The sequence below is a fragment of the Toxotes jaculatrix genome, chromosome 5 (assembly GCF_017976425.1).
Source record: "Toxotes jaculatrix isolate fToxJac2 chromosome 5, fToxJac2.pri, whole genome shotgun sequence".
Classification (NCBI taxonomy): domain Eukaryota; kingdom Metazoa; phylum Chordata; class Actinopteri; family Toxotidae; genus Toxotes; species Toxotes jaculatrix.
Genome location: NC_054398.1, coordinates 14,322,187 through 14,349,196, shown reverse-complemented (window position 1 = coordinate 14,349,196; position 27,010 = coordinate 14,322,187). Strand labels below are relative to the sequence as shown.

The 27,010-nt window shown below is 43.5% G+C and overlaps 1 protein-coding gene across 1 annotated transcript in view; it reads right to left on the bottom strand.

Annotated features, from left to right (window-relative positions):
- igf1ra (insulin-like growth factor 1a receptor) overlaps positions 1-27,010 on the bottom strand; it is a 79,143-nt gene that overhangs the window by 11,271 nt on the left and 40,862 nt on the right. Inside the window, exons 3-17 of the mRNA XM_041038604.1 lie at positions 11,594-11,894; positions 10,456-10,592; positions 9,625-9,769; positions 8,605-8,813; positions 8,305-8,431; positions 7,571-7,806; positions 7,253-7,420; positions 6,584-6,791; positions 2,946-3,223; positions 2,704-2,846; positions 1,876-2,041; positions 1,646-1,748; positions 1,466-1,536; positions 1,141-1,370; positions 293-397 (exon numbers count right to left, since the gene is read on the bottom strand). Coding sequence (XP_040894538.1) covers positions 293-397; positions 1,141-1,370; positions 1,466-1,536; positions 1,646-1,748; positions 1,876-2,041; positions 2,704-2,846; positions 2,946-3,223; positions 6,584-6,791; positions 7,253-7,420; positions 7,571-7,806; positions 8,305-8,431; positions 8,605-8,813; positions 9,625-9,769; positions 10,456-10,592; positions 11,594-11,894 — 2,627 coding nt within the window. The remainder of the gene's footprint in view (positions 1-292; positions 398-1,140; positions 1,371-1,465; positions 1,537-1,645; positions 1,749-1,875; positions 2,042-2,703; positions 2,847-2,945; positions 3,224-6,583; positions 6,792-7,252; positions 7,421-7,570; positions 7,807-8,304; positions 8,432-8,604; positions 8,814-9,624; positions 9,770-10,455; positions 10,593-11,593; positions 11,895-27,010) is intronic.

Below are 27,010 nucleotides of genomic sequence, written 5' to 3'. Positions count from 1 at the left end.
TGAGGTGAGAAGGTAAAGAGCACAATAAAACACTGTTCAGTCTGACTTCATGTCAGGTTTCTCTGCTTTCCTCAGTTCAACACTACAAAGTGAGCCATGGATGATGTGTGTGGAAGAAAGACAAAAAAAAGAGGGAGCAGGATGTGTGTATGTGTTCACATATTAATGTGTGTGTGTGTGAGACAATTCAGACTATCACCTATTTATGTAAGAGACTGTATCTGATATACAGCTGAAGAGTGTGTGTGTATGTGTGAGTGTGTGTGCGCGTGTGTGAGGAAAAGCTGCTTACTTCTTTGCGCAGAGAGCGCAGGTGGCTCTTGAGATCCCCACGGGTCATCAGCTCCATAATCACCAAGGTTGGCTGTCCCTGCGAGACCACACCCAGCAGCCGCACCTGCACCAATCACAATACAGTACAGGTCAGGTGCAATGTGTCAAAGGTTGCATCTCAAATCCAAACTACAACCTAATTCAAGGCAGCTTTTGAGCCAAGGTTTCCTGTTAGTGTAAAACTACAACAGGTTAGATTATATAAACTATATAATGTATAAAATGAGTAGCTAGCGAGGTACCGCTACATTCCCTCAGCATCTCTAGGTTACAAGCAAAAACTCTTCAAATGTTTTTATTTTACATCTCAGATCTGTATTAGAAAAGCATGTTTCTGTTTAACTTACTTTGAAGATTATTAAAAAAAAACTATTTCCTTTAAATTATTCAAATTGAATTTAATAATTGAGTGTTTGGCTTTTTAGCAGCCAAGACTTGATAAAAAGGTTGTAACAGCAGCTTTCCAAAGGGACACATCCGTTTAACGTAGTTAATGAGGCTGTGATCATGCTGATGAGAGAATGTACACAATCTCCAGGAGGCTGACCAGTGCCTCAGGCTGTAGCTGCCCGGATGTGGACAACCACAGCGTGCTCAGCGTTCGTGACCCTCTGACCTCTTTCCCTCTACTTCCACATGGACTAATTAGGAAATAATGATAATCAAAAGCACTGCCTTGCAACTGGGTTCAATATAACCATGTGATGGTTTATTTTTAGCCATATTGTGATGCTTTATCTGCATTTATTTCAGGCTTTTCTCACTCAGGTGCCTGACGATGACCATTTTAGGATGTGTCCCTCTTACCACATGGTGACAGTTGAACTCCTTCATGACAGAAGCCTCGTTCAAAAACTCAATGCGCTCCCTCATGCTGGCTGACTCATTGACCGTCTTGATAGCCACTCGTGTCTCAGGTTCGTCCTTGACCACCCCCTTGGCAATGCCTTCGTACACCATGCCGAAGGAGCCCTGGCCCAGCTCCCTGTGCATAGTTATCTTCTCTCTAGCCACCTCCCACTCATCTGGGACGTACACTGGCATGAAAGAACAGATAGACAGCAGGTCAACCCCACATCCACACGCTAAACTTTCAACATTGAAAAATTGCAAAGATATCCGATATTCTTACTCTCAGCAGCACTGAAGTACTCTGGATTGACAGATGCATAAAGGACCCCATTTCCCAGTCTGTCGCTATTCCTGTTAACACGAACACAGCTCAGTTAGTTGGCAGGCAGCTCTGATTGTGGAAAGGATATGTACTACATCACGAATGCCCTGAGGAAGGCATTTTCATGAAGATACTTGCCTCTTTTTGTTCACAAAGAACAGAATCGTGGTGAGGCTGGCAATGAAAAGTGTCACTATGATGGGAATTATGATCACCAAATAGAACGCAACCCCATCATCTCCTGTAAGATAGAACAGAAAAATGAAAGTGATTAGCAGTGACTAGAGGTGTCATGTTTCATCTACTTTAAATTAGCCAAGAAAAAATGTCAATGTACAGTATGTAATGTGTGAGAAATGGGGCATTACGTTTGGGGGGAGGCACGTAGAAGGACACACTCTCCGTCCAGGACCCGTTCCCTGCTAGGGAAGTCGCACGCACACGGGCAGAGTAGTTTCCTGAACCCAGGTTGGTCAGCCGAGCTCCTCTGTGCTCGCGGTAATGCTGGCGTGAGACACACTCGTGTTTCTCGGGCTAAAAGAAAACATACACTTCGTGGTTACCGTTTGAAGGATGGCAAAGGTCAGGTAAGGGATGTAAAGCTAAGTTTAAAAAAAAAGTTTACACCAGTATGGGGACTTTAAGAAGTTACTGCCCACTTGTGACATGTGACCTGTCCAGGTCATACCCCCCCTCTCCTTCAATGTCAGCTGGGACTACTAGCTCCAGTCGCCCTCCCCACGACACTCCAAAGGATAAGAGATTTAGCTAACGAATGGACAGAAAGTCCTCCTTCCACTTGAAAAGTGTGTTACTTCACTTGGATGTTTGACCTTCACTGTGCAGCTTGATGTATGTGTAGAGTTCGACACTATAAGGCTGTGTTTACATTCCTCTCCTGAAGGTGGAAGGTTTCTTTGCGCTCACCTTAAATCTTTTAAGACACATTCATATGAATAGGATTTTATGACATCACAACCAGTTTGGAGCCAATCGTGATCCAATATGCAGCTTACATGCGTGGGGAAATTTCAATCCTCCAGTGAACATGCACTGAGAATGAACTTTTCAGGAAAGTAGGATTTTTTTTTTTTTTCTCACAGTCAAACTTTGGCATTTTTCAATAAGGGAGAGCAGGCAGAACTTTTTTTTTTTTTTTTTGTCTTGGGGGATGTTTAAGTATCCCCAGCCCTCACCTCAGTCCCCAGACGGAACTTGATCTCATACATCAGGATGAGTCCGTTGGGCATGACGGGCTCCGGCCAGTGCAGCACCACACAACCCTCGACCTTGTCACTCCTCTCGTAGATCACCTTTCCGGGGATGTCATCTGCTTTGACTGGAAAACAAACAAACACACGCACAACATTTTACCAAGAATGTCTCCACATTTTCACAAAAAGGTTTTACAGGTGTTGAACATCAGTCAGTTTCTAACCTGCAGGTTTGGTCCTGGAGAAGACAAATGCTCCAGCGCTGCAGCGCCCCACCTCCTCATTGCAGGCATGGATGTCAATGCGGTAGACTGTGAAGGGCCGCAGGTTGGGGATCTCTAAATATTCTGCTGTGCTCTTGTCTTCTGAGAAGGGGTACTCTCTGATAGGAGGAACATCTGTACTGTTATCCCCCAGGCCAAGGGTGGTATTCCCCCTGCCCTCATGAAACAGTGTGTTGTTAGCCACACCAAAAACATCCCTGCGTCGACGGTCTGGAGGTCTGAAATACAGAGGGAAAGTTGATTTAATAATAATTGTAGGTTTATAACTCTCATAAGCATTTTACACAAAGCTTAAGCGTCTTGCTGGACGAAGTGGCGTGAGAGAGAGAGTGTGTGTGTGTGTATGTGCACCATGTGTCCAGATGCTGCATACTGCTCCCTGTGGAGCTGTGTAGAAGGATGAGGTCAGACAGATCATAGCGAGGTGGACAGACAGAGAAAGGAAAAAAAACGTCTGACAGAAAGAGATTTTTCCACTGCAAGGAAAAAAAAAAGGCCTGAACCCATGCTGCTGTCCAGCTTATCCCAATCAACAATAAAAGGAGTATAAAAAGCTGAAATATGGACAGAGAGAGAGAGAGGGAAAATATGGCCTATATTTTCGTGTCACTGACTTTCTGAACCAACCATGTTCAATCATAATGACCACTTTTCAGCAGCCAAATGGACGGTATTGTGGCGAATGGACACGTGGTCTCATAGTGTGGATGATAAGCTGTGGAGCCGCCTGGATCTGGACATCGTCATTACTGAGGGCAAGCAGCCAGTGACTTCCTCTGCTGCTGCTACAGCAGCAGAGGAACAGGGCACCTTGCCTACACGCACCTTTAACAGTTACCTTCGAAACCTGTAGGGTAGTCAGCCGAAACAGACGGAGAAAGAAAGGAGCCCTGCTGCTGACTGGGTTGGAAAATGAAAGCTGTACTGACAGCAGGTGACAACAGGTGACGTAGAGTATGTGGAGCCCTTACAGAGCTCTTTCAACTGTGATAAATCTTTAGGAATTGTTTTGGAACAGTATGAGGACAGCATGGACAGGTGGACAGTTTTTTTACTACAGGATCCACAGCTCAGCTCAGTCAAAACAAAGCAAATGAGTCAAACTATATACTAGAAATTAGGGTAGAAACAAACAGTTTAGTTCTCCATTATGTGATGGTCTATTCAATTTCAGAAAATAGTGAATAATGGCCATCACACTTTTCTAAAACCCAAACTTACATGTAAAAATTGCTTGTTTAGCCTAACCAACAGTTCAAAACCCAAATATGAGAATGTTTGACATTTCTATTATTAAAAAAGAGTCTTTAACAATTAATCTATTATCAAAACAGATGCTCATTATGTTTCTGTCAATGAACTAATCTTTCCAGCTCTACCAGGAGTAATAAAATGTTAAACTTACTGAGCAAAGCCAAAGTCAAGCTTTTGTGTCTGAGCAGACATACACCTACAAGGAGGAGTGTTCAGACAGAGACAGATCCGTGGGAAAGACCAGTTGCACCGACATGCTAACATTCCTCTCTGACAGTCATAACTGGTGCAGTACAAGTCCAGCACTCAAAAACTATCAGTTACAACTGACAATACATCAAAAATATATGAAAACTGACAGGTAAGTGAAGACACAGATGCGTGAGTTTGATTCACACTGACGAGCAAACCTTGAGCAATCTTGTGTTAAAGCCACGGAACAAGAGGCAGAGACATGGATAGACCACAGTGAGAGATCAGATGAAAGAAAACTTGAGGATCTAATTTCTGTACATGCCATAAGAGCGCTAGGTTAAACAGGGTTGTCCTAACACCGTGAGAAGGCTCGTCAGCTGACTGAAGCATGACCTTATAACTACTGAGTTACTACAGTTAGTGTCCTGACCTCCCCTGCTAAAAAAAAAAGATCTACCTTTATGCAATGGACCCCAGAGAGGAAAGCTGTGACTACACATTGAGTCTGTGGCTAGTTGGGCACGTTATTAGTGCCTAGCCTTAACTGTACAAACTAACACATAGCAGGCTTACAAAAAAAAACTGAAAGATCCCTGGATCTAACAGAAGAAGAGGTAACTGTATGTATTCATCATGAGTTTCAACAGCAGGGGATTACAGTAAATAAATTAACCAACCAGCTGATAACAGGTTTTTGGATCGTACCACAAGGTCTCCTAAACAGACACTGGCAGCCATCCTCTTTGTGCAGCCACCCTCCCCTCCTCAAGTAAATCAGTCTGCCTTCCTTACTTTCCTACTTGTTTGTATTCTAGCGCTGATGGGGTTCTTCCCTCATTCATTTAAATTCCAGATGGATTCACTGTACATTTCCTGGCAGCTGTCTCATTCCAGAAAAAAAAGAAAGAAAAAAAAAAGAAAACGAGTCTCGGACAAAGAGAGCGTGCAAGGGGAGGAGGAGAGTGGAGTGCCAAGTGGAGAGGGACAGAATGGAAAACATTTCCTCTTCTTTCTGTTTCTGTTTTCACCCGCCCTCTTTCCCCTCACCCCTGGTCTAAACCCTGAACTTTTGAAAAAACCTCCCCGATTTTCAAGGCCTTTCCCTGGAGTGGTTTGTAATAAAGCTGGCTCTGTTACAGTTGAGAGTCTGTGCATACACAGGCTGAGCAGATCGCTGCAGGCCTGGGACCTGCCACCCGCCTGTTTCCTAGACAGCTATACTATAACAAATCAACACAGCCAGAGAGAGAGGGAGAGGAGGAGGAGGAGGAGAGGAGCAGATATGAGTTCAGTTATAATAGAAAGCTATGTTTTATTAGGCTTCCTCCAAAGAGACATCGATCAAAATCCACAAGAGCCTTGCGAAAGAAAACCTGTTTGAATGAATGAATGAATGAACTTTGGAGGCTCAGCAGCATCATTTAAAGACATAGATTTATAAGATAGAAGATAAGTGTTCTTAGTGAGAAGTATATCAGAGGTCTCTGTGTTTCATGGTGATGTGTTGTGGCACCAGATCACAAATGCATATCATGCATGCATATCAGAGTGTGGGAGAAGAAAGGAGCTGGAGTCTTTAAAACAGTTAAACATCCATAGCCACGAGCAAGTTAAATGATAACACAACACAAATGTCAGTCCCTATTGTGGGGAACAAAAGCCTAAGCAGCTACGAGTGTGCAGCCAAACTAGGCCCTTCAGACTCCTTAATCACATCTCTCTCCTGGGTTTGTTTGTGTTGCCTAAATTGCTGCCTGCTAGGTCCTAACATCCCCCGTGCCATCGTTGCCATGGCAACAGAAAGCCACAAGAGCGCTAAGAAGGCTTTGGATCCTACTCAGCATGTCTCCTCATCTGCACCGCCCGACAAAAGGGCCGAGCCCAGCGGGCCGGCTCAGCCCCCGTCCGGTCCATCGACACCCCCACGCTCGGATCCTGTCAGCTTCACAGAGGAGCCATTACACCCGGGCCGCCACCTCATTCCTCATTTTGACCCACCAAGGCAAACAAGTTCAGCTCTTTGATGGCCATCTCCACAGAATAAAAGAAGGCACAGAGCAGGAGCTGTAAACAGTTCAAGGAGATCACTGTGAGGCTGATATTACATCGCCATCTGTGGCTTACTATACCTCGGCAGAAAGATGGCATTGTGAAGGAAGTTCTCAAAAACTTTAAGAAAGACACGATCATCCTTCTCTCGGTCCTTCTCCTCGGGTGTCTTCTGACAAGTACAGCATGGGCCCTTCTCTGCCCCTGCCAGGTCAGACTTGGTGGGCTTGGTGTTCTCTTCAATGTCTGTGAGCCCTGTCGCTGGGATCCGGAAAGGGATTTTCAGCTCTGTTTTAAGGGAAACCAATACTGGTTAGTGATGGGCAGCATTTTGCATTATCAGAGCCTGCATTTTCTGCACAGAATTATATTTCAATAGTAAAAGAATAGTTTAACTTTTTGTGAAACACATTAATTTGCTTTCTTTACTGGATTAAGATTGATTCCACTTTCATGTCTGTATGTAAATGTGAAGCTACAGCCAACAGCTTGGGTTAGCACCGGAAAAAGGTGGAACAAGCTAACCAAAAATCTGCCTACCAGCATCTATAATGCTCATTAATAAACATGTTATATCTTGTCTGTTTCATCCATACAAAAATCTAAGAGTAAAAACAATAGCTTCATATTTTATATACACATATGAGAGCAGCATTAATCTTCTCAACTGACTCTCATCATCAAATGACAAAGCTCAGACAATAAAAAAGAAAAGAGGCTTATTGTTTTGTAGAATGAGTAATGCAGACCTTTGGAGCAGTAGTTATGTTGGTAGAGCTCCCTGTCCTCAGGCTGCTGCTGCCAGCGGACCAGGTAGTAGGTCAGATTACCGTTGGGAAAGACTGGAGGCGACCACTTCACCACCAGCTTAGTTGAGGAGTTTGCATACGCACGGGCGTCTTTAGGCACCGACGGCACTGCAATAGGGCCAAAGTCATGGTATATTAGATTAAAATGTTTTGAAAGCGTGGTTCACCTGGTTCATGCAGTAATTACTAAGAAGGTTGCATCACTAAGAATCACAACAAAGATCGCTATGGTGTCAACAGACTGATGGTCAGACTTACATGATGGGCGCGTGCGAATGTAGATTATATCACTCTTTGCCCCAGTAACGTGTTTGTTCTCCTCCTGCAGGGTAATGGCCTTTACAAATAGAGCATACTGGGTCCAGGGCTTGAGGTGTTGAAGACTGACTTTTGGGTCAGTGTTTTTATCCTGAGGAAGATCCACATCCACCATGTGCCAGCTGTTTGAGCCACAGCCATCCTGGCCGTCAAACTCTGTGATGTTCTGAAAAGGGCTGGAAAAGAGACAAAACATGGCTGCACATTGACAAAAAAGGATTTGACTTAAAAATGACATGCAAAAATATAGCTATAATACAACTACTCATATTAAAACTGATTGTTGATATGAAAGTTAAACACATTCTTGGCCATGTTTGAAGATATGATTCATCTTAACAGTTCTTGCCAATGGTTTTGCATCTTTTAAGCCTGTCAGTTACAAATGTTGTGTAATTTACATTTCTGCTGATCATTTTCCAAAGCATACCACACAGTATTTGATTGATTACCTACTTTCAAGGCATAAATGTCAATAAGAATATCTGAATAGCAGAGAACTGGTTGTTTTGCATTTGAGAAATTCTCCTACAGGTCTTCTGAAATCAATGTCCAAAACAGAACAGGTTTTTGTATGAAAAAAACTCTTTATCCATATCCACTTTGTCTCGGTGTAAAGTTCATTTTATAATTTGATGGAGTGTTACAGAGGATAGTGAGTTCTGAGTACTCACGACTCCTTGTAGTACACTATGAAGCTGATCAGATTGCTGTGGTCGGGCGGCTGGTACCGCTCCCATGTCAGCCTGATGGTATGACTTGTTGTGACGTTAGACTTGAACATCAAGGTATGGCTTTCACCTGTTGTGACGGAGAAGGGAACCCTCAATGAGACATACAGTATATACATTTCATGGCTCTTTTAAGGTCCTGGCCCAGTCAATGACTGAGGAAAAACGGGATGCTTCTTTTCTGAGGATCCCACATGATAAAAATGTCAGTCAACCTGTCAAAGGTCATGTAAATATACTCACAGCTGGTTCTTTCACCGTTGTTACGGAAATCACCCTCCTCTGGCTTCACAGTTATTCCTGTCTTTTCCCACATCGTGTGGATCTCCGACATGCAGAGTTTGGGGTTGAGACGGAAGAAGAGACGTCCTGCCCGAATTGTCAGGTTGTGCTGACTCCAGTCCCACAGGTACTGCAAGCGCTGGTTGTTGATGGCGGAGAACGAATACATGCTGATAATGGAGGGAGACAAGAAGTAGTAGATTACAACCATCTCATACAGATCAACAATTTGTTTTTCATTGTTTTACGAAAACATGTTTAATAGAAGATTGCCAGAAGTTGTCATGGATGTGGTTAAAAGATTTTTTTGCCATCTGGTGGCAGCGTCAAGAATTAACAAAGGTGGACATCAACGAGCTTAGGTTTGCGCCTCTGTCAGGCAATGAGCCTGTCTTTGTACAGAGGAGGACATGAAACAGAAACAGTGTCGTGCTAACACTCTGAGCTCTACCAGTCCAGCAGAACACCTCCAGAGTGAAGGGAATGTCTGCCATCCTCAACAGCATTCCTCTGAGTGAAACTTTACCCTGGGAGAAACGACAAGAAGGGCAACAGGCTTTCCCATGACCCCTCTGGCCATTACCAAAAAACTTTCCCTCATATCTAAGGCTGCTGCTGATATCACAGCAAAGACTGATGGACCTGAGACTTTCCATGCAGATAAGTAGCCACACTAACTTATCTGGCCTGTCTGCATGGCTTTATGAAACATTTTTAAAATTATAGAAGAAAACAGTCAACGTGTCACTTGAATCAAAGTCTAATAGATTATACTTAGATTTAACTATTTATGTTAATGTGAAGATCCACCATCAAGAACAGACAGACAATCACCAAGAAGTCACTGACATTTATGCAGCTTCAATGATATGTTGGTGGCAGCCTCCCTGCCAGGCTGAGGTTTGCTCATGTCCTCTAATTCACTCAGTCACCGCACACATTCACAGGCAAAAAGTTGCAAACGGCGCAGACAAGCCATACTTTTCGATGAGTTCCTGCCCATTGATGTAACGCAGGCTCTTGAGGAAGGACAGCGAGCCAAGTGCGTGGGAGTGTCGAATCTTCACATAGCCCGTCACTGTCTGGATCAATCCCATGAAGCTCTCCAGCTCAGACGCTATGTTATCTGGGGACAGGAGATAAACACACAAGCACACACACGCACGCACACACGCACACACACACAACCACACATATGAAAAAAAAAACAGCACATGAAAGCCATATTTTTAAAAAATCCACAGGGACCTCTGCTACTACTATAACACCTGGCACTAGCTTGTAATGCAGACATCCCAATGAGCACTAAAATTGTATAAGCTTTATCATATGTAGAGATTAGCCACCCCGTCAACTGAGCAAATGAACAGCATTATAGTATAATGTGATAATTGGTTTAGAGAGCAGGAAGCAGATGTAATGTTGATTTTGTGGCCCTCCTGTGAATCCCTGCAGCTTAGACCACCAGGCCCTTGTACTTGATCTGCCTCAGTTATCATAATAACTGCAGAGCAGTTGAATGCAACACAGTGTAGTAAAGGTACTCTACTGTAATCAGTAAAGAATTATTACAGCGTCCTGTATGGTAGATTGTAGCTGAGTTAAATATTCTGTTGGCTAGTGTTCACTGGTTTCAAAGCAGAGAACCACTAGCGTGTCTAATCTGCTTAGTTTTGGCTAATGTAGTTTAGTCAGCTAAAATTTCTTAAGAGTGTAAAGTAGCACAGTATGGTCTACTAAGTTAATTTACGCTGCAACATATTTGATTCATGTGGGGTTAAAAGCACGGTGCCTCTGCAGAGGTTCACTCACTTCCACGGCGAATGTTGATGTCCAGATTGCCCTCGATGACAGTGCAGTCCTTCAGGGACTGAGCAGCATCCACAGAGTCGATGACAGGGGATGTGCAGACCTTGTCACACAGGCCATTGCAGGCACTGCACAGCATACTGTATACAGCAGAAGCAGAGTGAAGGAGATAATAAAGAGAGAGAGAGAAAGACATGGAATAAAGTAAGAACTGTCAAAGAATGAGTAAAATCTTAACTTTTCTACCTCACCCTGAAATCATTTGTCCACTCCCCTAGCTCCCAAGCATTCCAAAGGATTCAGGCAAATAAATTCGCTGCGTGATACAAGGTCACCTCTCACACGGAGAGTATAATCTTTTATGGGCCCTCATCTGAACTCTTGTTTCGTGAGAGAGTGATTCACTGTATTGACCTCAGAGACAAAACAGAGGTGGTATGGCCAAGAAATATACAGCGGCAGAGAGCCAGCATGGAAAGTTTGGGATTTGACGAGACAAAACAGGGAGGAAAGCTGTGTACAAAGAAGTTTTCTCATTCTAGGTTAATGTCAAACAAAGGAAATGTCAAGTGTAGACGTGTTGACGGTTAAGACGCTTCAGCTGAGTCTCCTCTTTAAGCCCTTGAGTAGTAATATGTAAAACTTACCGGTTCACTTGTTTTAAACTATTTGGGAAGTCTAAACTTGAATCATTTACTGTCCAACATGCTCTTAACCTGTAGCACTTCCAGCTTTAAGATCTACTTTAAGAAAGGAACCTGTGAAGGGCCGGGTCAGGTGAAGTTCAGCTCAAGGATACTTTATGCAAATGATTTTCATTATGCACAAATACACAGTGAACACAAGCTGCTTAAGTGTCTGTGAATACTGAAGAGAAACCACACATCTATTTGCAGAGAAATTAGCCAGGAAATAAATAATACTAACACGTCTTGCTCTCTGTGAAAAAGATCAGGCTAAGATCCCCTACAAATTAAAATACAGAGCATTAAAGAATACTTAAGCCTTTAGAAATCTTATAGACATAAAGTTAAATGATTAATTTCAAGGAGCTCTTCCTAATATTTTGTACATTCAGTGTGTCACCCTGCATGGCATTTCTAAATCAGAACTAAACTAGAAGTGAAGGGTACGTCTTTACCGATTAGTCTCATTGCGTGTGAAGCCAGAGGGGCAGTCGGGCATACATTCTCCCCCGTGGATGACAAAGTGAGTGTCACCGGGCAGGTGCACTTGAGAGCACAGGTCCATGGTGATGCAGCGCCAGCCCTCAAACTTGTAAGTGCCCAGGGGACAGTCTGGCACACAGCGGTCCTCATGGAAATAGTGGAGGCAGGCGGAGCAGGCCATGTCGTTGTTGGGTTCGGTACAGCTGCCCAGGCACTGGCTGTGGCAACACTCCCCCTTGTCTGTACAGGCAAGCTTGCAGTGTTGTGGGCATACTGGAGGAGACAGAGAAAGATGGGGAAGAGGTCAGTTTTGCGTGGGGGTAAACAGTCTGCACTGCTGGACACTATTACAACAAAATCAAGGATGATGAAGGTCAAAACGAAACAGCACTAAAGCAGACATAGCACAGATTATGCTGTAAATGTCTGTATAAACGCTGAATAGCTTCAGAACATGTTAAATGATGAAAAGCAGACATGATTTAATAATCTGTGCAAGTTGTAATCTGTGCAAGAAAACCCAGAGCTGGCCTCACTTAAGATTCCTGATAGCATGTTTATGATTATTTCTTACTATTTCTATTTCTATTTCAGAAACTAAAAACTAAAAAAATAATTATAAACATCTTTGCAATCAAATGCTACCAGTTAATTGATTCAGGAAAAAAAAACAATATATTCTCTTATTTTATTAATATTCTACTATAATGGAAGAAAAGACTATTCTACTTCTAAGAAAGAACGACTGTACATCCTTCCAGGCTGTGAGAAGAGAATCGACAGAAAAATGATTGTGTGGGGTGTTTCAAATTAAGCTTGAGCAACATGAATAATAGAAGCTCCTCATTCTTTATTGAGCATCACTGAGAAACCAAAACCCAAAACAATATGTTATCAATAACACGCAGCATTTTCTCATCGCTTGGGACAGACATTTGACAAATTGCACATCCTGACAGTTTGTCAGATTTTTCTTACACATATTGCAAAATATCCATTACTGTATCAGGCTTTATCTCTAGACAATTACATCTTTCCAAATTCAAACTCTGACACAGAAAAGACAAGGAGTTACCAGGAATTACTCATTCAGGTGTATGACACATGAAAATCAAATCAGATCAGTGCTTGCTTATGGTTTTACCAACTCCTTCCACTAAAATTAACAGTGACACAGATGTACATGGCAAAATGGGAGGCGTCTGTTTTCAGTGCTCCAAAGCATTTTTACTGTAGCCTATTTATAGAGAAGCACTTCAGGAAAAGCAGATGTAAAGGGAAGAAAGCAGATGATTCCCACTGCTAACTAATCTTGAGACACTGCAGGCAGGGGTGTCCTAGTTTCAGATGAGTCCACTCCATAGAAAAAGCACCTGGAGTGTGTGTGGACCTGTGTGAATGATTGCGAGAGGCCTTGTAACAAGCCGTTTTCTGCTAACGATTGCTCCTCGTTTGAGGAGTCCCTGTCTAGATAAAGAGCTGCTCTGGGAAAGACTGAGTCAAGAGTTCACGTTTCTTTGGGGGAAATGTGCAACATAATAAATCAGTCTTCATTTTATTTTATTTTCCAATCTCTTTTTTGCATATTAGAAATTGTGCATGAAGCAAAGCCCTGCCCCCTCCCACACTCCCTTGTGTTGTTTGTATATTGGGGCCTTAAGTGTTTACTATTTATTGTTATGCTCTTTGTTATTGCTGCAAGACAAATTTCCCCACAGGGGCAATAAAGCTGAACTGAGCTGAAATAAGAGGCACAGCACTCCTGGTTCCTTAGCAACCGCCTCCTGGTGCAAAGCCAGAGCTGGAAAGAAATGTGCGCACACACACACACACACACACACACACAATCATACAAAACCCAGACAAAAGTACACTAAAACACACATTTCACCACTTCCATGTGTGTTATTATAATTTGCCTTTGACAGTACACATACACATCTTACTTCCTTGTCATCAGTGACATTTCATTTTAGCCACCTTCATCTCACACACAGAGAGAGATAAGAGTACACATGATGAAGAATGAGTGTGTATGTGTGCGCATGACGTGTGCACATGCATGTTGGTATGTGAATATTTGTGCGTGCCAGAGAGAAAGAGGAAAAGGAGCTCTGCTTGTTTATTTGCTTTTAAATTAAACACGGGTGTCGGCACATCGGTGGTTTGCTTTGTGAATCAGTCAAGAAAATGAAGCCGGCTGCTGAGCTAATCTCTTGATGAATATTTCATGTTGCTTTACAAAACATCTGTGTAGGTTAAGAACGTGACGGTGCACTACAGAAATGCTGCAGAGCAAAACACACACTCCCACAGTGTCAACTCCAGTTTCGCTTCACAAGGGAAGGGGAATGATCATTCTCACTCCTGACAGTTTCTCAAATACTTGTCATTCTTTCTCACATTCAGTCGAATCCAACAGTGCAGAAGAGGTGAAATGGTCTGTTTGGAAAATTCCTTCAGGATTCTATGACAAGAAGAAAAAAACAAAACATCTCAGGCTATTTCCTCCAAAAACTCTAATTGATACAATAGTTTTTGGTCAATACACTGCAGTACCTCAGGAATTTCCGATACTTGTCTCCTGATAAAACAGACCTTGCAGTCACACTGCAGTCACTGTGGGTAAGAGTATTTTCATGACAGCACAAGTAAGTAGGGTATTTAGCTATACGGCCTTTCCTGTGCTATGTATAGCTTCACACTTCTCACATAACAGCTGTGATTTGATTGGAAATATGACGCTGACATTAGTGTGTTTAAAGCAGGCAGATCAGTGTTGCACAGGAAGAAAAAAAAAATAGAGAGAGAGAGAGAGAGAAACATCAGCCAGGCTTCATTTTCTTGGAATTCTACCAAAAGGGGGCAGCCAAGGCAAACTCTAATGAGCCTTATTGGAGGAGGTCCCTTCCTTCTGCATCATTTTAACAGATTCCTCAATGAAGAGAAATTCCAAACATGCATACCTTCCGTCAGAAGAAAGAGGAGGGAGGGGGAGTTGCTGCCTTAAATCCATATAAGTCGACCCGGTTTCACTGTGTGACCAAACAACCCGTGGTATCAAGGATACAATCCTCTATTTATAGATGCTCCTAATGCAGCCCTATTTCCACGCTGCTGCTCTCTACAGATAGCTATGCAGGGCATTGTGGGTTTCCACTACTTCAAAGGAAAGGGACTACCTAACAAGGGGCTCCTCTTAAGATAAGTCGTCATCATCCTTGTAGTCCCCTGAGTGGGTATTTGATATGAGCAGGAATAAATTAGAAACGTCAGCAGGTTGGTATTTGACCCCATTTAAGTACATACTGTATCACATTAAGCAATTACTGAGGGACTAAACTGCAAGGGACAAACAAACCGGGAAAACAAAAACTCTGACAATAATCAGACTCTGCAGAGTCAAATAAGTCAAACTGCTGGGAGTGGGGGTAGGGAGGTTTATGGTCTTGTTCCTCTCATACAGTAGTTACACAACCCCCCTCCCTCCCTGCTCTTTCCCTGAGCATACACAGTCAGGTCAGACATCGTAGCCAACCACCAGCCTGGCCCTGCTGTTCACCAGAGCACTGCGACACGAGGAGTGGCCGGGTCCATTTCATCAATAGTAAACGAGACAACAGTCAGCACTGAGGAGTCTCCTTCTGAGCAGCTGGTGCATCCCTACAACTGTCATTAAATACAGCAGCAAGGGGAGGAGGAGGCATCACTAATAGGCTAAGAGACAGACAAGTGCTGTGCACTGTTTGTTTTTTGTTCTAAAGGTATGGTCCAGTCACTGGACTATGTCAAGAATCTGCAGAATGTTCCAGGCCGCAGAGGATTCAAGGGGGAGAATGTTAATCCCTTGTTCCGCTGCAACAACACAATAACAACCTCCGAAATTGCTGAGGAAACCTGAGAGGGAGGCAGCAAACGTGATCACGGAGGAGTATGTGAGATGAGACAAGAGGAACATATAGCTGAATGATTATATGCAAGGATGTTTTTTTTTACCAGTTTCAGAAAAAAATGTTTTGAGTCCGCAGCATCAAATTTATTCCTCCGTCAGGGTGGCCCTGACTTCTTAAAGCTCAGCATGCGGGGGGTTCAGGGTTATGTGATCCATAGTCCTTCAACCATGCTTCACCCCTCCCCTTTCAGTCTGTATCCACAAAAAAGCAGCTTTTATCTGATAACAAGATGGCTAGATTTCAACACTGTCTACTTGGAGAATGGTGTGTATGTCCGTGTGTGTGTGTGTGTGTGTGCGTGTGTGTGCGGTGGGAAGATGGGTTCTCACCCTTTGGGTCCTCAAACAAATTAATTACTTTATTGAATAAAAATGCAGGTGCTTGAGAGGAAGGGGACTGCAACACAGCAATGCTTCTCATCTGAATGCGAGTCATGCCCCGATTGCTGGAGAGCACGCTGTGTAAGTCGACTACTACACTGTTTACATTGGGAGACTGGTGACACGTTTACTGCCAGCAGGCCACTGCCACCTCTGAAGGCGAAGTATGGAGTGAAAATATAAGACATTTATCAAACTGATACAATTTTCCCAAAGCAATCATAGTTGTCAGCCGTAGTGAAACATAAAAATGATCCAATGAGAGACGAAACATTTCATTCTTCATAACATATCAAAACACAGTATGTTTTCCCTGTGTCATTGAAGACAGGCAAGAAGCGTGACAGACAGTTGGGAAATCATTCATTATTCACAGTGGGGCTCAGGGGGGAGGGACGGCGGGGAGGAGGGTGTCAGAGAAGAGGAGGGTGGGGGTTAAACTGGGAGCTATCTGCTGGGCCAATAGCAGGCGGGCAGGGGAGGTTCTAATTCTGATGACTGACATGTTATTGAGTCTGGAGCAGAGATGGTAAACAAGTCCTCTCTTGAGCAGGCGTTGGGAGGGGGGAGTCGTAACCATAGTGATTAAGCATGGCTTTTCCACAGATTCGGAGAAACCATAAGTTAAGGAAAAACCTGAACAGGCGTAACTTACTCAACAAGCCTTAGTAACGTTATTCCTGTAAACACGGTTGACCCCCCTCAACTGGAACATCAGCTAAATAACAAAACATGACCGGGTTATACGGGAGCTGGGATGGATTTCAAATCAAGGTATTCTGCAGGAAGTAATGCATTTCAGCTGGCCGAGATTTTAAAGCTCATTTACTTAAATGCAAGAGTATAAATATAGTAATGTAAATTAGGGCATTTTTAAATTTTGCACAGGAAAATAATAACATAACCACCACATACTTTGTGGTGACTGCATGATTTTGAAGGAGTTCATTGTAGTAGCTGCACATTAAGTGTCAATCGCACCGCCTTTCTTTGCTCCACAATATAAACGGGGCCATAGCTCCATTAGAAAATGATTAAATTTATCTCTACATCACCTCCATTTACCGAAGTATTCACTCTGTTGCGCACTACAGTAATCCACTGCACTGTGGGGATGCAAAGCCTCCTACTCTGTGCAGAGTCAGAGCCGGTGAGCTCAGGTTACAAGAGCTGAGAGCAGTAGCAGACAGTAAGGTAGCTGAACAGGAGTACAGTAGGAGACGGCAGGCCTATCATGGGCCGCTGCAGCCTGGATAGCAGGCTGACCCCCCCACCCGCCCAGCTCCCTGAGCTCCATCAGGCCACATCCTCATCCGGCAACCCGATCCTCCCTGGGAGCCCCCAGTGGATCACTCCAGACACTTGTTTAAACCACATCAGCCCAGACGGCCAGAGAGAGGATGCTTCCTCCACTCACAGCCAAAGGCAAACCGCATCAGAGATTCCAGTGCTGTCTTACAGCTACAGCGATAGAGTCTCAAGTGCCAGGATGGACTGATCTAATCTAAAGTGGTGTTTTCCACCTTTTCAGACAGTGTGTCTGGCTGTGTGTTCTGTGTGTGTGTTCGGCAAGATCGGCCATTCTGCTGATCAGAGAGTTTTTTTTTTTAGAGGGGGAACACTGCACAGCATCACGATGTGATTTTCCTCATACAGACAGCTGGCTCAGGAGAGCTTGGCTAAATCTCTGTTCAGTCCTGCGCACAAAGGTGTGTGTGAGCCCATTCCTCCCCGTCCCAGTGTTTCTGGGTCTCTTCCACTCCCGTGCCCACTAAAGACCAGCAATGTGTTTTTCACACAACTATGTGCTGGTCTGTGTGTTCAGGCATGCGTGGCATTTCCCCTCACTCGCGTTCAGTCACAACAACGCACACACACACACACCCCTTCCTTCTACCCTCAGGCCTCGGCCCACTCTGCAGCTGCTGCTGCTGTTGTTGTTGTTGTTGTTGCTTTGTTGTTGATCGCACTCTAACAGGACACAGGTATGCAACACCATCACATGTGAAAACACTTTGTGTTTTTATCACAGAAGAGGTAGAGGATGGTCTGAAAGCTATTAAACAAAACAGTGGAAAAAGTGAGTAAGAACATCTTCTTTAATGGCTATTTTACCAAAATAATGCTGAATACAATGTCCGTGAATATTCTCATACTCTTTAGCATAATTCCTTGTAAGTAATTGTTAAGAAATATCCATCATCGGCCCGTATTCTGATTATTAGAAACCTTAATATCATGAGTAGAGATACGCTAATCTTAACCATGCTACTGAGGTGTCTAAACACTAATAACTCTTCCTAGTAAGTCTAGCTAGAAGCAATATATGCAAGCAGAAAGGATTGGTGGATTATTTGATTAAATAACTGACAGAAAATAATCAAACACAGAAAGGAAACAGACGTAAGCATTCACAACAGACTGCAAATAAACATGCTCAAGTTCCTTTAATAAAGAGCTCCTTCACAAAGAATCCAAATATTTGTTTGCAGAACTGCGCAGTGAGGTCAAACCCCAGTACTGAGCCTGAACTCAAGCTGAACTTCTGAATTCCTCTAGGTCTGACTTCTAGTGAGCCAGAGGTCCCAGAGTCCTAGTACATCCCTCGACAGAAGCACCCCTGGAGTCATATTTGTAGCATGAAGACAGGCCTCTGCGGCAGTCTTCCTCATTAAATCAGGCAACTCTCCAGTTTACTCTGAGGACTCACTCATAGAGACTGTCATGACTTGGAGGGTTGAAACAAATAAAACAAAAAGCACAGGCCCACTAAGCTATCATACAAATTTATGGCAGAGCAGCATTTTAGCTCCACTTTGAAAGAGATATCTAAATCAAGTATTATTACAGAGATGTGCTCTGTGACTTTTACTACCCAATGAATGTTAAGTAAGTGCATCACCTGCTGCATTTCTGATGCTCATCTGGCCATTTGAAAAAAGAAAAAAAAATCAGCGTGAGAGTCAATTTATTCAGAATTCAAAATCCTGCCAGTTTAATGCTTTCGTTTGTTTTCACCCCTTCGGTTAAGCTCAATAATGACATTCGCAGAAATTATCATGTCATTTCCAGGCACCGAAAGTGACAGGCTGCACGGCTAAGATGTTAAGACAGGTATTAGTATGGGAAAAGCAACTTCGGGGAGAACTCAGGCAATGTTTTTTTTTCTTTGCTTTTTTTTTTTTTTTTTTCACAGATTCTGAGGTGTTTCCTCTCACTAAAAGTGGCTTCTAAAAATACCTGACTTCCCAGATCTGCTTCATTAAATACAGTGTGTTTCCTGGCAGTGCTGTGCCGGCTGGCGAGTTGTGTTGGCTGGCTGTTTTGCTAGCTGGGTGACTGGCTGGGGTTAGTGAGAGCATCACGTCCTCACATCTCTTCAGCCTCCCACACACTGCACTCTAATCCCTCTAGTGAACGTAAAGGAGACACCCATGAAGACAATCACTTAAGACTGATGATTGGTTACTTGGATAAAATGTACATGGCATCCATGAAACACTGGCTTTACTATGAAACACAGAAGAGAAACATAAAGTGTATATGTTGGATATTATAGAAAATATATAACCTACTCCTTCATTTGGCTCAGATGCTGAATGTTTGCAGGCACAGTCTAACACCTGGTTGTGTACCCACCTGTCCCTAGACAGGCAGCAACCCAGAGAGGACCTCCAGCCATATGGACTAATGTTGATTCTCTACACATTCAAACTGACTACACAGCACTTGGTTTAAAAAATGAAAAAAAAAAAAAAAAAAACGTGTCTCTTGAATTAAAGTACCCGTGAAATGTTGGGAGCAACCATGTGCAGTACTTTGTGTAACATTTTTACTCAGTACCCAAACTTGGTTCAGCCTATCATCACCAGAGCATCAGAATAGTAGTGGTTCTGGTGCCAAGGTCTATTTCGGTAGATGACCATCTGCAGCTTTGCGGCACACGGTGCCCAGACTTCATCCTGGCAGGCTGTCCGGCATACATTCTCCCTGCTGGCACGACGTCTGGACTCAAAATGACACATCTTCATTTCGCATTGACTTCAAGGAGGCCCCTAATCCTGATTAAGCATTGCAACATTTGCCTTGAGCTAAAAAGCTGATGGGGATAAGTTTGTGTTCACTGCGAGCATTCCTACCAGGTTAAAATGGAGAGCTCTGCAAACACTGAGAAGACCATTAGTCGATTACCCAGCTGACAGTGGTCTGTAAATCTTGAAATTACATTTTAGTATGTGTATGTTAGGATTGATGTTTGTTTGCATGTGTACTTGTATATCGAAGGTCATATTTAGGAGCATGTAACCAAGCTGGATATCATATGCATAGCTTACATTACAATCTCTGTCTGTATGTCTTACTGCAGTTTCCTTGTCTTTCAGATGACAGTGGCTGCTTGCTGGCACTCGCACACAGACTGCGGTGAAATGCTGTTGCTCTGCCCATTTCTCCAGTGCATCTCCCTCTTCTCTTTGGGATACATGCCTCAGTGTCTGCCACCTCAGTGGAGCCTGACATTCTGTACAGTCCTATTAACCACTTCAAATATGACATCTGGATTTAGGGTTTCCTTTTTCCTCCATTTAATTTGATTTTCACAGTGAGTTTCTTGAGGATACAGACAGTATCCTTTTTGTGAGGCAGCACTTCATTTTTTAAAAAGGACAAGCTGCGGGTTCAACAGGGACAGTTGTGCCCAGAGTTAACATCTGTTACGACAGGACACTGAGACTATTCTCTCCAACTGGAGAGCCTGAACTGAGACTTTAGGCTAGTCCTTTCAAGTGCAATGGTCTGATAAGATAGCATAGTACCAGATGGTATCAGAGTGAAATGTAATTGATCCAGTATCTCTTGTATGCAAAGCTTCATTTCACATGAAAGTGGCCTGTCAGGGGTTTACCTTTCTATTATAAACACACAAACCTCATGCTTGTTTTGCCAATTTCCTATCTGCTCTGGGAGTTAAAAGCTTGCAGCTTTCAGGTACTTTATGGACAGCTGAACAACAGAGGGATAAAGGCACTCACTGCAGACTTTGTGGCATGTTTGCACACTGATAAGGCCAAAGGAGGACCAGTGATGGGAAATGTTTGGCAGCATTCGACAATGCACTAGTTTTCACTTGATCCTTTCACATCAAAGAGTGTGCCTGAATACCAAAATTAGGGGCTACATTACCTTAAACGTCTCCTTTATTCTAAGTGGTTGAAGGTGACAATCAAACAGCTGGTGTGGGTTACCATTTAAATGCAAAGGCACCAATTACACTAAAAAGCCATTACAGTGCAGTAAACAGTGAACTCATAATAGCTTGTCCTCACTGGTAATTGGGTAACAACAGCACCAAATATGGCAGTTGCACAAAGCCCGTGCAGTGGAGTGCAAAAAACGTCACTGTTTACAAGCCTCTGAACAAATTGGGAGTTACGTCACCTTCAGTAAGTTTCACTCACAAGCTCAGCGCAGACACAGCTCTTCAGTTTCAACCCAAGTTTCGGTGTTAATCAGATTTTACCATGACGCAAGTCTCCCATTCACTTCTGGTCTCAAACACAAGCAGTGCAGTCATGATACAGAGAGAGGGGAAACCAGAGAAGTAACAGACTAAAGTCCCCTATCTAATCTCTACCATATTTAGTTTAGGGACAGAGTTTCAGTTGGAAATCAACTACAGAGAGCTGGGTATCAACAGAGTGATATAATATACATGGACAATGAGACTGGGAGTAGGGTTTTTTTTTCCCACAGGGGCTCAGGACAGGCCCAGGGGTCAAAGGTCAGAGGCTAGAGGCCAAAGGCCCAAGATGTGGCAGAGTATGGATAAAGCTGTGCCTGGCCATACTGTGCCCACAGCAGATGAGGGCAGCCGATGTGGATGGAGCAGGACAGCTGACGGGCCTTAAACAGTCCCCAGCCCACACTTCCCATTGGCTACCGGTGACATCATGGTTCTATCCCCATTTTTCACCTCCTCTTTTCAGGGTGGGTGGAGAGTTCAGTTCTTTCTCCTCCTCCTTCTCCTCCTCTCTTTCTCTCCACTCAAGCAGGCCATTTCTCTCTTTCTCTCTCTCTCTCTCTTTCTCTCCATCTCACACACACACACACATTCAGTTTTATTTGCCCCTTTTAGGGACCTCAGCAACTCACATGGCCACCCTTGTTCAGGAGGAGGGAAGAAAGGAGCGAGAAAACGAAAGGAGAACGAAAGAACTATGACAGAATGAAGGCTATCTGTTTCTCTATCTTTTGATGGAGGTGCATGTGAGTTGTCTTCCTCCACTGGTGTGGAAACTACATGCTATGTGTGTGACACTCACAGGACGTGGCATGCACACAGGACGGCAGAGTGTACCCTTCACAGCCCCCCCCCCCCCCACCACATCACACTTAGTTACCATTAACGTCCACCATGTGGTCTCCGATGGGTCAGCGTGTGCTCCATTAGAATGAGGCAGAATGAGACACATACAGAGCTGTAAACACACACACAAATACCCACACTGCACATATGCTATGACTTTTTTTTTTCTCAAGCAAGCCTTTCTTAATTAACACAATCCAAGTGAGGAGTATTGCTTGGTGCACGAGGCTTCACAATATGTTATTGTGAAAGTCTAAGTCTGACATTTTCACTAGCAGACAGCTCACTAAATTACCAGCTGGGCTTCACTGTGATATGTCTCCAGTAGTGAAACAAAAGGATGCTCAAAGGGAAAGAGAGAAAGACACAGAGAGAGAAAGAAATCCAAGGAAGAAGCATATTGAGAAATAATTGCTTAATATAAAAAAGATGTGCAGGACAAAAAGGAGAAATCACGCCATTTATCTATCTAACATGAATAGATGGGAGGGGGGGCGGGGGTTTAAACACAGGGATTGATCCCTGTGCCAGACAGGTGTTCCATGTCTGATGAGGGTGGAGGTGAAGGACGGAGGGAAGGTAACAAAAGTGAGTTTAAGTCAGCCAGGCAGCTGACCTTTCTCTGCTTGGCCACAATGAGATGCAGTGTTCAATCCAGGAGCACAACCCTCCATTAGAGATTAGCTTTTAGTCGGATTAAGGAGGAGTCAGTGTACGTAGGAGAGGTGAAATGTCATCATAGCACCACAGGAGGAATCAGGCAGTGGGGAAAGGAAACAGAGCAAAGGGTTTGCTGGCACTGAGGCATATGGAGAAGGATCTGCTCTGGATCTGCATTGGCGCCACGGAGAATAGATGTAAAACTATGCTAAGTACAGCATGGCAGCGCACAACAGCTCCTAAACTCCATCCCATCTAATGCATCCTACTACGAAGCTAAGTTGAAGAGGCATCATTAAAAACGCAGCAGGTGTGAAGATACAGTTTTTCAGAGCGTTCAAAGGATGAAACAGAGGGCAGAGAGGACACATGCCAGGCACAGAGAACAAGCCTGCTTCCAACCACAGGAAGTGCTAAGCCCCCACCTTTTCAAACATAAGACTTCCAGAAATGATTGAAACAAAATACCCACGCTTTCTCCCCCAAACAAACAATGACCTCCATTGTGAAATGCAGTGGCACACTCGCAGTCAGGGGAGAAATAAAGACACAGTGTGAAAACAGTGGGCCGTATTCCCCCTCCTCTCTTTCTCTCCTCTCCAGGCCATAGACAACTTTCTCCTTCAGCTGGAACACAGACAGAGGGCACGCAACATTGCAACCCACTTTGGAGCCCCCACCCCATTTAGGAAAAAATATGCCTTTGTCTTCCTGTCGTTACAGACCTCACACGACTTAACGGACTGGGCTGCAACAGTATTAGAGCACCAACAGGGGGCCTAAGCCATGGGAGAAAGGCACGCTGCACTGCAGACATGTCACACAAATTCACTGAGAATGTAAACATGAGTCTGGAGAGGCCTTTTTTTTTTTTCCTTGTTATTGCCCCAAATATATGACAGCTCTTGAAAGTTTGAGGAATCAATAATAATGTGAGCAATGTCAGTCTTAAGTGGATATATTCAGTACAGCAATACATATATTGACAAAGAGAATTTTCTTCTGCCAGCTCAGGTTCATTCAGCCCGAGGGTTTCCCGAAACAGATCACTTTACATCAGTTTTATGCCATTCTTTAGACATCACTCTGCTCCTCTCACATACGTGTGGGAATGTGTGGAAAGAGGACACTGCACCAACTGCACCGACTGCACACCTGCACATGCTGCACACACAGGAAGAGCCGATTCTATTTTTTTTTTTTTTTTTTTTGAGAACTACTGTGTCCCTGCTGTCCCCCAGATGCGGTAATTTGTTGGAGTTATTTCATAAATGTCTTGTTAACCATTTGGTCTGAAAGCCACCAAATTGCACTTCATAAACTGTAACAAATGGAAGGCCTGAGGCTATATTTACTGTTTCACGGTAGCACTGCTGCAGCTCTGGAACTGGTTTAGAAAAAAAAAAAATCACTACACCTAGTAACAGAGGACACTTATGATTCTAGTATTTGAATCAAAAAAGTCATGTAGATGATGATGAAATTTATATTCTTAATACAATATTATTTTAACTAAGTGACAGGAACTGGAGTTAAACATTGCCTGTGGCTGAATGTGCTCCAAGTTACACATTATCTAGTCCTCACTTTTGAACAGTGAAGAACCAGAACAAGACGCCAGATGAGAGCAGGATTCACACCTGCTAGATCAGTGATTTCCTCCAGAATGCACTTAGACAAACATGAATGTACACACACACACACACACACACACACACACACACACACACACACACACACACACACACACACACACACACACACACACACACACACACTCACATACTTTCGAACAGCCGGTGCTGGGCTGGCTGGCTACAGACAGCCAGGGGACAGAGAGCTGGCTGAGAGAGGGAATGGGAGCACGCTGCTCAATCAATGAGCCATCAATCACACACACACAGCGAGACGGAGCAAACACAGGAAACAGGAGACCATATCCTTTAACTACCACTCAAAAGAAAGCCATCAAAGTGCTGGCTCTGACTCCAGGCCTTTTTCCATAGCCAAATTTCCAAGCACTGCTTTGTCTTGTGGTGGTTTGATTAGAGCTAATATTACTTTGCCCCGACCCCTCTCAGAGGAGTTCTGTGTGTGTGTGTGTATGTGTGTGTGTGTGTGTGTGTGTGTGTGTGTGTATCCTATACAGTCTGTTGCACCACGACAGCTATCTGCTATCCTAACTAGCCCACTGCTGCGGGGCCTCATTGTACTCTGCTGAGCTCTCAGACAGCAGAGGATTGTGAAAAGGCTGACAAGGAGGCCACAGCAATCATATAGTAACACATGTCTGTCGTCTATTTGGGACTTGAGGGAAGGGTGGGAGGAGTGAGCATGTAAACGCAACAGCAGTGGTTACTATTGTTCTTCTTATCATTATTAAAGAGCAATTTGTTGGTTATTTGACAACACTTTATTTTACAGGTCCATCGTTTCAGAATAATGTCTGAAATTTTTTTTTCCAAATAGCTCTTTTGGAAAGGCCTCTATAATTTGTACTAATTATAGATAAAACACAGACAGAGGCAAAACAATTGGTCGACTTCCATTTAATTATTTCCAATTAATTACTAGTAAAACCAAGAGAGTCTTTTAGTCAGAGCACAGAAGTTCTGCTGAAAACAAAGCATTAAGTCTCTTTACGGGCTACAACTCATCATACACTGTATGAAGAGTAAAGTTTCTAATAATGAATTAATAATTAATGGTTTTAAATGGAACCGTTGTTTCAAGGACATTCCTATTTCCCTATAATTACTACCAAATTACATAGTTCTTTCCAGAATACTTCCTAGGAAATTATTAGGAAATTACAGACCCATAAAATAAAGTGTTATCTCTTTTTTTCAGCATTTACATCATCTCGAAAATGTCAAGAAATGAAAAATGTCCATCACAGATTCTGAGAACTGAAGACGCAATCTTTTTAAATTGTTGTTTTTGTTTGACCAACAGCCCCAAAACCCAAATATACTCAATTGGAAATCCTCTCACATTCGAGAAGCTGGAACTAGTTAATGTTTGGCAATTTTGCTTTATCACTGACTTAAGTGATTAATGGATTATCAGTACTGATTAGCTTTTTGTGGACCTAAGGAAACAAATTTTTTCAGCACTATATCACAAAGCCAGTGGCAGAACCAGACAGCCCTTCAGATCAAAGGGACATTCCAACATTTCTCCCCAGCTCCATTCTGCCTGCAGGAGCACATTCCTGCTACATGTAGGCAACGCCAGGCACACCTGAAGCGTGTTATTACTGCATCGCCTGTCCTCGAGGGGGAAAAACACGAGTTCACCAAGTTGCCGTGAGAGCAAGTGAGCTCACCCAGCTCTTGCACTGTTCCCAATGTGTCTTGGACGGAGAGCACGTCCAACACGTAAACAGAGTTTTGAGTCGTCTCCAGGCTGAATTGCGCCTTTTCTGTAGCCTCAGGGGGGAGAAGAAGAAGCAGGAAAAGGCAGCCATCGGTGCAGACAAGATGAGCAAAGTTAATGTACACAAGTGAAGAGTAAACAACACCAGAGGACGTCCTCGTATCCCTGAGCGCGTGACAGCATGTCCCCCTGTCTGCACTGTCACTCTGTGTCAGCTCTCATTACCTACAGCACTACACAACGAGCACTGACTGACTGACTGGCTAATGGCACCTGCTACCTTCTGCTGTATGGGGGAGAGTCGGGGGCTGGGATCACCATGACAACCCAGCAGTTGCACTATCCCTGACCTCGCTCACGTAGGCTGACTGGCTCATTTAAATATTAGCCACTGATTATTAATTGATAATACATATGAGACAAATTTCAGTCTTGTGTTTTGATGTGTTAAATATTTATACCTTATAGTTTATAGAGCAGAAATAAGGGGTCAAATTGCCACCAAATAAAAAAATTAAACAAAATCACTGCCAACCAGCTAAACCTAACTTTCATCCCTTTACACAGTCAATCTCCCTGCAGCAATTCGTTTCTACCTCACTGCCTTCACAAAGGTCCTGTCGGCTTATTCACCAGCAGCCATAAGTTATTTTG